The 12,120-nt window shown below is 47.5% G+C and overlaps 1 protein-coding gene across 3 annotated transcripts in view; it reads right to left on the reverse strand.

Annotated features, from left to right (window-relative positions):
* Positions 1-12,120, reverse strand: part of LRSAM1 (leucine rich repeat and sterile alpha motif containing 1) — a 144,836-nt gene that overhangs the window by 119,284 nt on the left and 13,432 nt on the right. For all 3 annotated transcript variants that reach the window (XM_077475170.1, XM_077475161.1, XM_077475157.1), the window contains exon 3: positions 2,088-2,144. In XM_077475170.1, the coding sequence (XP_077331296.1) occupies positions 2,088-2,144 (57 nt within the window). The remainder of the gene's footprint in view (positions 1-2,087; positions 2,145-12,120) is intronic.

A 12,120-nucleotide genomic window follows, 5' to 3' on the forward strand; every position in this document is an offset into this window, starting at 1 on the left:
CGATCGCCGCGATGCGCGCCCCCGGGGGCGCGCAGCGGCTCATAATCCTGATCACGTCATATGACGTCCGATCAGGATTATGAAACCACTTTGCCACCGTCAATTTGTAATAGGGCGGGCGGCAAGTGGTTAATAAGCTTTGCATTTTGCACATATTTATTTGATTAGCACTTTATCTCTGCCTGTAGCGGAGTGCACTATATGAATTCACTTTACCACTGGACTATACTGGATGCACTTTAGTATTACTACCAGCAGGAGTGCACTTTATATACTGGACTAGTGGATAAGCTTTATTCATTTGATGTACTTTATTTATTGAACATGTTTGAATTAATGTTTTTTGATGCACATATGGTAGAGTAACATCTGTGTATTTTGTGCAGTAGACGGATCACTGAGATTATGCGCTGAGTCACGTACATTTATCTATAATATTCTTCACTTCTTATCCCCTTTCTACTGGCCCCAAATTCTGGTAATATTTCAGGAATCAACACCTATCCTTTTTTTATAACCTCTTACCCCAGATAATGTCCTACCATGTATTCTACTACCATTGAACCGACCTATAAAATTGATCAATTTATATCCAATATAAAATTTGACCTAACAAAAATACTTTTTGGTTCTGCGGTATATATATATATATATATATATATATATATATATATATATATATATATATATATTTACTGAGCTTATTTTGAGCTATAGTTAATGTGACAGGAAGCCAGGAACAACTATGGGTTGTGCGATACATTTGTCCCAGATTCATGCCGTTTACAAACTGTTCTTTACAAACTGTCTATTTGTGCTGTGTAGTGAACCTGTTGGGCTCACTGAGGAGGTTAAAAGGGGTTGTAAACCCTCGTGATTTTTCACCTTAATGCATCCTATGCATTAAAGGGGTTGTAGAGGTATATTATATATATATATATATATATATATATATATAATATTTTTTTTTAAATAACAAACATGTTATACTTAGCTCCACTGTGCAACTCGTTTTGCACAGAGTGACCCCGAACCTGGTCTGCTGGGTCCCTCGGGGACTGTCTCCGCTCACAACCCCCCCCGCAATGACTTTTCACGTTCATGCGAGCTCCCTCGCATGATGAGAAGTGCTTGCGGGCACGCTCCCGTGATAAAGCCGGCGGCCATAGCGGCTCACTGTATCACTCGGCCACGCCCCCTGACACACGGCATCATTGGATGTGATTGACAGCAGCGCGAGCCAATAGCTGTGCTGCTTTCAATCCATCCACTGTAACCAATCAGTGGCCAGGCTCATCGGCGAAGAGGATGTCGGGTGCAAGCGCGGGACTTTCGAGGGGTCAGGTAAGTAAAACGGGGGGGCTGGCATCGTCTGATGTTTTTTCACCTTAATGCATAGATTGCATTAAGGTGAAACATGTTTTACCTTTACAACCTCTTTAAGGTGAAAAAAACACCTGCCAGGGGTTATCTGATAAGAGGAGGAGCCGCGAGAGCCGAGTGACCCCAGAAGTCAGTGTTCGGGGCCACTGTATGCAAAACGAACTTCACAGTGGAGGCAAGTATGACATGTTTGTTATTAAAAAAAAAAAAAAAAAAAAAAAACATGAACCTTTACAAATCACTTTAGCGAGCTCAACTCGAGCAGGTTGAGTATTCTGGGCTCTATAAAACGCCCAGGCTGCTTAAGAAGGGTGCTCCACCCTGGAACCAGATCTTTGTGCAGGACAAAGTGGGGAGTAGCCATTTGCTTGTATGGTGAAATTAAGTCTGTATGATTATAGACTCTCATTTATTCTGTGTGAAAGCCAAGTATCTGTTCAGCAGTAGGCTTTTCCTGTGTTTGTAGTTAGTTGTCTAATGTGGCAAGGGGTTATTTTCGATATCTGTTTTGCGGTTTTGATAACTGCACTTTATGAAAACAGACTTTGACAATAAAATCACGCTTGTGTTTCATCAAGATCCTGCTGACTTGCTGTGCCTTTTTCACATCCAGGGAGTCCTGCACAACCCACTACTGAGCGAATTCCTAAGTAATATATACACATACACAGACATTGTATTGTACATAAACTCCCAAGACTTACCTCTGATAAATCACATTTTGAGATGTCCAAGATGTCATCTGCTCCTGCCTCCTTGGCCTGCAAGAAAAAATCATAAGTTTTTATCGTCATGGCAAACCGAGCAATATTGACATTCTTTATAGTGAAGATATCAATTTCTAGTACAAATCATGCTTGCTTTGTTCCCAACAACCTTCAGCAAATTCCCAGAATGCACAATGGTTATCTATTAGTCTTTGATGGTCACAAGTAGTTAATTTCATAGCACATCTGAAAGAATTTGAGATATGAAGAGCTGTATGCGACTGCTTCTTCTAGGGGATGGGGATGTAGCAGAGGCAAAGAATTAAAGTGGGAGCCTGCAAAATAAAAAAGGTAGAAAAAAAATAGATTTTTTTCATTTTGAGACCTAAGGCTGAACTCAGCTCACATTAATGATTGCAGGGTAAGAATTGAAGTGTTAGGGTGGACTTCCAATTTAAGCCAGTTATATACTAATCAAAGTTCAGTTGGTTCAGCAAGGACTGGCAACATTTCGATCAGTGAGTAGCCATCCCCATTTGCCAAAAATCCATTGTTTTCTGTTGAAGGGACAAGTTGGAAAATCAGACACTGATGGGTGTATTCTTTCAGTGGTAGATGCCAGGTCAAAATTCAATGTCCCAGTGTAGAAGACTCCTCCATACACTTTGTTTGTGTGGATGAAGGAAGCTGTGTGTGACCAGATTTATCCTGCTGTCAGGCAGCTAATTTACATATTAGCCATTATCTATTCTTGAGAAACAGAATTGTTAGTAGGTCATAAACAGATTTGTCATTATAAAAGTAATTACCTAGAGTGTTGCTCTCTAATTGTATCCTCTAAGTTGTGCAATAAAGAATAAAAAAAAAAAAAAAAAAAAAAAAAGGAGGGAAAATAAATAAATGACCTAGATTAATGTTCTTTAAGAATATGTGCAATTTTGATGCCTCTCCTTTAAAATTTCTGAAAAATAAAGTCTTTGACAGTTGTCACCAAGAATTCAGACAATGGAGAAAGAAATATTTAAAGTGAACCTGTCATTAACATTTGAACTGCAATTTAATCAATAGTGCCCACGTACTACTAAATCTAAATTTTTATTTATTATACATCTTTTGAAGAGAAAGCTACCCCAGCTTCCCATGGTCTGACTACCAGGTTTATAGTGGTTGTTTAACATCATTAAAAGCGGTATTAAATCATTGAACAAAAAAATAAACCTGTAAGACAATGGCATAATGTGCTGGTATGCATCACATACAACACATTATGAAATACTTTAGAATGAAGCCCCCCGCAGGAGTGCCCTGTCGCCGCTAAGGGGGCTGACATGTTCCCCCGGCATTTCTTCCAGGTTTGCGAGCTCCGGCATTGTGAGTGTCCGGAGCCGTGATGATGTCACTCCCATGCATGCACGATACGCCAGACCTTCAGAGCGCAAGTGCAGCTAGTGTCAGTGGCTGCATGCAGGGTGAATATCTCTTAAACTGTGTACATTTAGGCAATATTTATTTTACCTACAGTTAAGCCTTATTATAATCTTTTTCCAAAATTAAGTTGCGCTCCATTTTCCATAAAAGTGAATCTGTGCAACAAGTTAATCTTATTCAACCCTTATGAAGTGAAAATCATGAATAAAAATTTATCAATCTGCACACTATAAGTAGTCCATTCTATTGATAGTAGATCTCCAATGTGAAATCAGCACATGATACACCCGGGAATAGATGAGAAAAAGATGCGTCTTCCACCTCCACACACACTGCTGCTTACCGACTTCTGTTTATCTCCTATTACAGGAGATCACACTTGCTTCTGGCTTAATACCCAGCCCGGGCCTTTATGTACAAAGCCAAGGTCTCAACGTCTTCCCAGATGTTTACCATTCACAGGTACACTCCATCCATGGCTGTAGTTTTGATTCCACAAAACCATGTGCTCCAGCAGGAAGACTAGAAGGGCAGTGTCACTGATGCATGCATTGTCGCTGCTCACCATCCTTGTGGCCTCCTCAAATGGTGACAGGACAGTTCATGCATCCTTGATCATAGCCACTGACGTGGGTGAAAAGAAGCCAAGCTCCCCTGACCCTGTCCTGGTGCCATACTCTCACAGGTACTCATTGATGACCCTCTCCTGTGTGTGCAGCCGCTGCAGCATTGCCAATGTTGAGTTCCACCTGGTGGGCATGTCACAAAGGAGGTGGTTGGTGGGCAGGTTGCATTCGCTTTGAATGTCAGCCAGCTGAGCACTGGCATTGTATGACTGGGGGAAATGACCACAGACTTTTCTGGCCTGCCTCAGGAGATCCTGTAAGCCTGGATACCTGCTCAAGAACTGCCGCAACACCAAATTCAGGACGTGTGCCAAACATGGCACATGGGTCAAGTGTCCCTGCCGGAGGGGGGAGAGAAGGTTGGTGCCATTGTTGCATACAACCATTCCTGGCTGAAGCTGGCGTGGAGTCATCCACCTCTGAGCCTGCCTCTGCAGAGCTGACAAACTCTGCCCCAGTGTGGCGCCTGTCCCCAAGCAGAACAACTTAAGCACCACATGGCATCTTTTAGCCTGACTGCTTGCATAGCCCCTTGAACACTTACGGAACACCGCTGGTTCAGAGGAAAAATACGCAGAAGAGGCCATAGAGGAAGAGGAAGAAGAGGAGGGGGTGAAGGAGAGAGCTGTGGCAGAATCACCTCTAGCATTTTGGAGGCGTGGTGGCACAACGAGCTCCAACAACACTGAACCCTGTCATCCTTCCCAACTGCCAGCAGTTACCCAATGCACCATGAAGGAAAAGCAATGTCCCTGCCCATGCCTGCTGGATCACGAGTCAACGGTAATATGCACCATACTGCTAACCGCCCTGTCCAACACAAAACAAAAAACATTGCTTTCCACATGCTGGTAGAGAGCCAGAATGGCCTACCGTGAAAAGAAATGGCGTTTTGGAACCTGCCCCTGAGGTATAGCACATTCCACAAATTCACGAAAGGGTGCAAAGTCTACCAGCTGAAAAGGCAGCAGTTGCAGTGCTAGCAATTCGGCCAAGCTAGCATTTATATGTTGAGCATGTGGATGGCTGGGACCAAATTTCTTTTTATGGTTCAGCAACTGGGGTAGGGAACTGCTAAAATCAGATGGTGGTGTACTGCTAGCAAATTGGCTGCAAGTACTTGGGACACCTATTGCTATACCTTCATTCCTCTCAGTGCAGGTTTTTGAGAGGACTGGAGATATAGTAGGGTTGGAGGTCCCAGATGAGGATAAAGGAGAAGTCTGCCTTTTTCTTTAATGTGGGTCTTTCAAATGCTGTTGCCAGCAGACTGCATGGCAGGTGTCAGGAAAGGCTGGCTGGGGACATTGGTCCGTCACCTGTCTGTGCGCGCCTGCGGGTGCCTGGTGCGCCTGTTCGCGGTCGCGCTGTTGCGCACACGGTTACCGGCGCCAGGCGGGCTATTTAAACTCAGTTCTCCCTTCTGATCTTGCTGCTTGATCTACAGCGTTCCTGAGACTATTACCTGAATCTGATCTGTTTGTGTATCGACCCGGCCTGACCTGCGACCTTCCCTGCCTTCTGCCTGCCTCTGACCTCCGGCTTGTCTACGACTCTGCACCTGTCTCATCCTCTGGTCCATCCGTGCTCATCCGTTACCGACTCGGCTTGTTCCACGTTCCTGCCTCTGCCCGCTGCATCTATTCCTGTACTGACTGTCTGGTTTGACCCGGCTTGCCTGACTCTTCTGTGTGCCTGCCCCTGAGTGATCCACCTGTTCCTGTTGGTCTCCTGCTGTCTACTGGTTCCTGTCTGCTGTCACTGGGGCCTGCTTGTCCAGCAACAGTTTCTGAAGTCAGCCAGATCCATCCACCGGCTGTTGATCCTGCCAGGCACTCGTGCTACCTCTGACTCCCGTGCCTCCTGTCACCATCATCAGGGGCCGTGAGTCGGGGACGCAAGAGAGGTCTCCTTCTGCATTCCGGGCTCACCACTAGGTACGTGACAGCAGGTCATCACATGTCTGTCAAGCATGTGGTGTCCAAGCGGCTGCTGTTCTAGCCACGCTTGATCCGCTTCAGATATAGGTTGCAAACACCAACTACTGTACACGTGTCGAAAAAAGCCCACACCAAGGAACTTTTAAAAGTCAGCGGGGAGTCAGCAGCGCCCTGCACCTGCGGAGCTCTGCGGTGTGATGAAATAGGGTGGCAGCCCTTAAGCTGCCTATTAGAGGACATCCTGCCTCATTGGAGTTGTGCCTCCTCCTCTCCTAGGCACCCAAGTACAGTCAGTGACCTCATCATCCCCTCCCTCCTCGTCACTGGAGCAAACTTGTCAGTATGCATCAGCTGGAGGAACAAGACTGCCAGTTTCTTGTCCTTCTTGAGCACCCCCTCTCTCTAGGCTCATGTTACTCCCTTCCTCAACCTGGGAACCAACATTGCAGCCTTCAAATCGCTGTGCATCCTCCAGCAGCATGTACCCAACCGACGCTGTGGTCGAATAATTCTGGGGATTCCTCAGTGCATGATGGTGGGGCTACAGAAGGAGTGACTGTGGACAAGGAGCCGGTGGAATAGGCCATTTTGGCAGCTGTGTTGGAAGGCAAACTACTCCGAGCCTGGGTGACAGAGGATGAGGAAGATGAGGACGGCTTTGTTATCCACTCCACCAACTCTTCTGCATGTTCTGGCTCAATAGCACGGCCAGCAGCAGAAAAAAAAAAATAAGGACAAACATACCCCACGGCCACCTGCAGAGGATGCACCATGTCCACAACCAGCACTGTTGACTGTAGACACAGAGGCTGCTTGACCTCTTTTAATGGCCTGTGAGCGTCTGGCTCTTCTTGGTGGCCTTCCAGGCATGATGTATATTTTGTTTAACAACACCACACTACACTGTACTATAGGTGTCAACGAATCATCACCGATCCGTGATCCGAACTGGTCATCCCGCTCAGATCCGCACATGCTGCGCTCCGCGGTCTCGGCCTTAGGAAAGGCCGTAGCTTCGGCCTAGCTCCAAAGCAGCAGCCATCTTTCTACACCCAGGCCATTTACAATGTGATCGCTCCGTCAAATGATGGAGTGATCACTTGTAAACAAACCGGCATCACGTCATGATGCCAATTCCTCTCTCCCCTCTCTGTACTGATCTGTACAATGGAGGGGAGAAATCGGATGGAAGCAGCGCTGTGGGCTGGATCTGTAGTGTCCACAGCGCTGCTCTGCGACAGCCATCCCTCCATACCCTGCCAATACTCTGCCATACCCCGCCAATACCCAGCCAATATTACAGTGGGGGAGATGGTGGATATTACAGTGGGGGAGATGGTGGATATTACAGTGGGGACTATATGGTGGTGGAATTTTCACAGGTTTTTGCAAATTCAATTATTAATTTTCTGATCCGAAAAATGATCCGATCCGTGACTCTGATCCGAGGAACGATTTGATCCGTGAGTTTTTTGATCCGTTGCACCCCTACTGTATTAGATACTGTGTGCACCACCAGAAGTGTAGTAGAAACTGTACACACTGTTAGATGCTGTTTAGGTTGCCTGCGCTGTATTAGATACTGTACAATGGCTACTCTGTATACACCACCAGAAGTGTAGTAGAAACTGTACACACTGTATTAGATACTGCGTACACATCCTGAAGTGTATTAGAAACAGTACATCACAGAATGCACTGTAGATATAGGATACACTGGATGCAATATATATACATACATACATACACGCGACTATATATTAATGTCTAAATTGCTGGCAACAAAAGTGAATACACCCCTAAGTCAGGGGTTGACAAATTTGCTTTGAATTTAGGAGCCAGTTAAAAAAGTTAGGAGCCAGTTTTTTTTTCAGCTCCCGGGGTAAGGCCACTCATTTTCACCCCCTATCCCTAACTCACAATGGAGCACCCAGTCAATAACTCCATTGAAAAGCTGTTACATCAGGGGTATGGGCTGACCAGAAAGAGTAAGGCTGGCAACAGATGGAACTGGCTGGCACTGCCAGGTGGCACTGGTTGCCACTGGAAGGCACGTGGAACTGCCAGATGGCACCGACAGGTGACACTAGTTGGCATTGGCAGGTGACACTGGTTTGGAACTGGCAGGTGACACTGGTTTGGAACTGGCAGGTGACACTGGTTTGGAACTGGCAGGTGGCCCTGGTTGGCGATGGCAGGTGGCCCTGGTTGGCGATGGCAGGTGGCCCTGGTTGGCGATGGCAGGTGGCCCTGGTTGGCGATAGCAGGTGGCCCTGGTTGGCGATGGCACTGATTTGCGGTGGCACTGGTTGGTGTTGGCAGGTGGCACTGATTGGCGGTGGCACTGGTTGGCGGTGGCATTGGTAGGCGGTGGCAGGCGGCACTGGTTGGCGGTGGCACTGGTTGGCACTGACTGGCGGTGGCACTCGGCACTGGCAGGTGGCACTGACAAGTGGCACTGATTGGCACTGGGTGGTGGCACTGGGTGGTGGTTGCAGGTGGTATTGATTGGCGGTGGCACTGGTTGGCACTAGCAGGTGGTACTGATTTGTGGTGGCAGGTGGCACTGATAGGCGGTGGCAGATGGCACTGATTGGTGGTGGCACTGGTTGGTGGCAGGTGGCACTGGTTGGTGGTGGCAGGTGGTATTGATTGGCGGTGGCACTGGTTGGCGCTGGCAGGTGGCACTGGTTGGCGCTGGCACTGGTTGGTGGTGGCAGGTGGTATTGATTGGCGGTGGCACTGGTTGGCGCTGGCAGGTGGCACTGGTTTTTCGCTGGCAGGTGGCACTGGTTGGCGCTGGCAGGTGGCACTGGTTGGCGCTGGCAGGTGGCACTGGTTGGCGCTGGCAGGTGGTATTGATTGGAGGTGGCACTGGTTGGCACTGATTGGTGGCAGGTGGCACTGATTGGCACTGGCAGGTTTCACACGGAGCACTCTGTTACTGAAATGTAACAGAGGAGCTGGCGGGACCCTGCCGGGGTGTGAAACTGACAAGTAACGAGAGGTGGATATGTCAGATTTCAGCCTGATGTCGGGGTGGGGGGGGACCCGGCCGGGTGGGCGGGACTCAGCAGCTATCAAACACCAGCCAACGATTGGGCTGCTTAAGAAAAGGGGCGGGCCACATACACGTAGCGGCCCGTCCAGATCCCATTGGCTGGTGTTTGAAAGCTTGCTGGGTCCCGCCCCCACCCCGGCCGGGTCCCACCCACCCCGACATCAGGCTGACAGATCCTACTCTCTCCATTGCGTGTCAGTTTCACACACAGCGCGGTTCTGCAGAGTGTGAAGGAGGGAGGAGGACGGCAGTCAGTGTTAATGCTGCAGCATGTCTGGGGCATCGATAGTGAGTCGGCTGGTGGCAGCTTAGGCGCCAGGTCGCGATTTCTGGTCACATTGGCGACCTGGCACCTGGGGTTTGTCGAGCCCTGCCTTAAGTAAAAATGTCCAAATTGGGCCCAAAGTGTCAATAATTTGTGTGGCCACCATTATTTTCCAGCACTGTCCTAACCCTCTTGGGCATGGCATTCACCAGAGCTTCACAGGTTGCCAATGGAGTCCTCTTCCACTCCTCCACGACGACATCACAGAGCTGGTGGATGTTAGAGACCTTGCGCTCCTCCACCTTCTGTTTGAGGATGCCCCACAGATGCTCAATAGGGTTTCGGTCCTGAGACATGCTTGGCCAGTCCATCACTTTTACCCTCAGCTTCTTTAGCAAGGCAGTGGTTGTCTTGGAGGTGTGTATAAGGTCGATACTTTGGAATACTGCCCCATGGGACAGTCTCCAAAGGGAGGGGGGGATCATGCTCTGCTTCAGTATGTCACAGTACATGTTAGCATTCAGGATTCAATGAACTGTGGCTCCCCAGTGCCGGCAGCACTCATGCAGCCCCAGTCCATGACAATCCCACCACCATGCTTGACTGTAGGCAAGACACTCTTGTCTTTGTACTCCTCACCTGGCTGCGCCACACACACACTTGACACCATCTGAACCAAATAAGTTTATCTTGGTCTCATCAGACCACAGGACATGGTTCCAGTAATCCATGTCCTTAGTCTGCTTGTCTTCAGCAAACGACGCTGAGCACATGCACTCAACTTCTTTAGTCGACCATGGCGAGGCCTGTTCTGAGTGGAACCTGTCCTGTTAAACCACTGTATGGTCTTGGCTAATGTGCTGCAGCTCAGTTTCAGGGTCTTGACAATTAAGGATGAGCTCCGGTTTGTTCGTACACCCCACATGCAGAGCCTGCCAGGAAGTCAGCACTGCGCTGCTCTAATCACAGGCAGAGAGACATTGTCCCGAAGCGCAGCTGCAGAGATCAGGAAATGTCTCACTGACTGTGATTAGCGCAGTGCCGACTTCCTGGCGGGCTCTGCACGTGGGATGTGCAAACACACCGGAGCTCATCCTTATTGGCAATCTTCGTATAGCCTAGGCCATCTTTATGTAGAGCAACAATTCTTTTTTTAAGATCCTCAGAGAGTTCTTTGCCATGAGGTGCCATGTAGAACTTCCAGTGACCAGTATGAGAGAGTGTGAGCGATCGCACCAAATTTAACACACCTGCTCCCCATTCACACCTGAGACCTTGTAAATGAGTCACATGACACCGGGAGGGAAAAATGGCTAAATGGGCCCAATTTGGACATTTTCACTTATGGGTGTACTCACTTTTGTTGCCAGCGGTTTAGATGGTAATGGCTGTGTGTTGAATTCTTTTAAGGGGGAAGCAAACTTACACTGTTATACAAGCTGTACACTCACTACTTTACATTGTAGCAAAGTGTCATTTCTTCAGTGTTGTCACATGAAAAGATAGAATGAAATATTTACAAAAATGTGAGGGGTGTACTCACTTTTGTGAGTTACTGTATAATATATATATCAAATACACTGCCACTAACCGAATAACCTGCCTGCTTAATCTGAATCAAGCTCTCTCTGTCCACACCAACAACACTACACACGGAAACCGTGTGGGCAGCCTTATATAGTGTGGGGTGTAGACTTAGTCCCTTCTGAGCCATGCACCCTGCCTTTGGCCAATTATGGCTCTCTTAGCAGAGGGCGTTGTGATTGGCCAAAGCATGCAAGTCAGGTGCATGCTTTGGCCAATCATCATACAGCAATGCACTGCGAGATCGCTGTGCATTATGGGGCGTTTTGTGGTGCTCGAATTTGCCGCAAACGCCACATAATGTTGGCTGTTCTGCAAACACCCCATAATGTTCGCTGAACTTATGTTCGACTCGAACATCAAGCTCATCCCTACCAGCAACCAGTTAAAATGGTGAAACAACCTTTCTGTTGTGTGTCTGTCTGTGCCACATGGAGCATGGAGAAGAGGAAGAGCAGGAACAAAAACTGTGGCAAAGCATGGACAATCGCAAGGTTACAAGTCCATCTGCAGAGATCTTAATGTTCTTGATTCCATTGTGCACAACATTGTCAAGAAGTTTACAGCCCATGGCACTGTAGCTAATCTCCCTGGATATGGACAAAAGAGAAACATTGATCAAACATTGCAACGAAGGATTGTTCAAATGGTGGCTAAAGAAACCTAGATCAACTTCCAGACAAATTCAAACTGACCTTCAGGCACAGGGTACAACTGTGTCAGCTTGCACTATACGTCACCATCTGAATTAAAAGGAACGCTATTGTAGGAGACCCCGGAGGACCCCACTGCTGACACAAACATAAAAAAGCCAGATTGGAGTTTGCTAAAACTACCTGAGGAAACCAAAATGCTTTTGGAAGAATGTGCAGTTGACAGTCAAAACAAAATTACAACTTTTTGGTCTAGCCCATCATTCTACGGTTTTCAGAAAAAGAAATGAGGCCTTTAAATAAAATACAGTCAAACATGGTGCAGGTTCACTGATGTTTTGGGGTTGCTTCAGGCACTGGATGTCTTGACCGTGTGCCTGGCATTATGAAATCTGAAGACTACCAAAGAATTCTGGGCTGAGAAGGTAAGGGGGAATATACAAACACAAAGTTTCTTCTCCACTCACAAATAT

The sequence above is a fragment of the Lithobates pipiens genome, unplaced genomic scaffold (assembly GCF_037356315.1).
Source record: "Lithobates pipiens isolate NorthernLeopardFrog02 unplaced genomic scaffold, aLitPip1_a1.2 Scaffold_1, whole genome shotgun sequence".
Taxonomy (NCBI): Eukaryota; Metazoa; Chordata; class Amphibia; order Anura; family Ranidae; genus Lithobates; species Lithobates pipiens.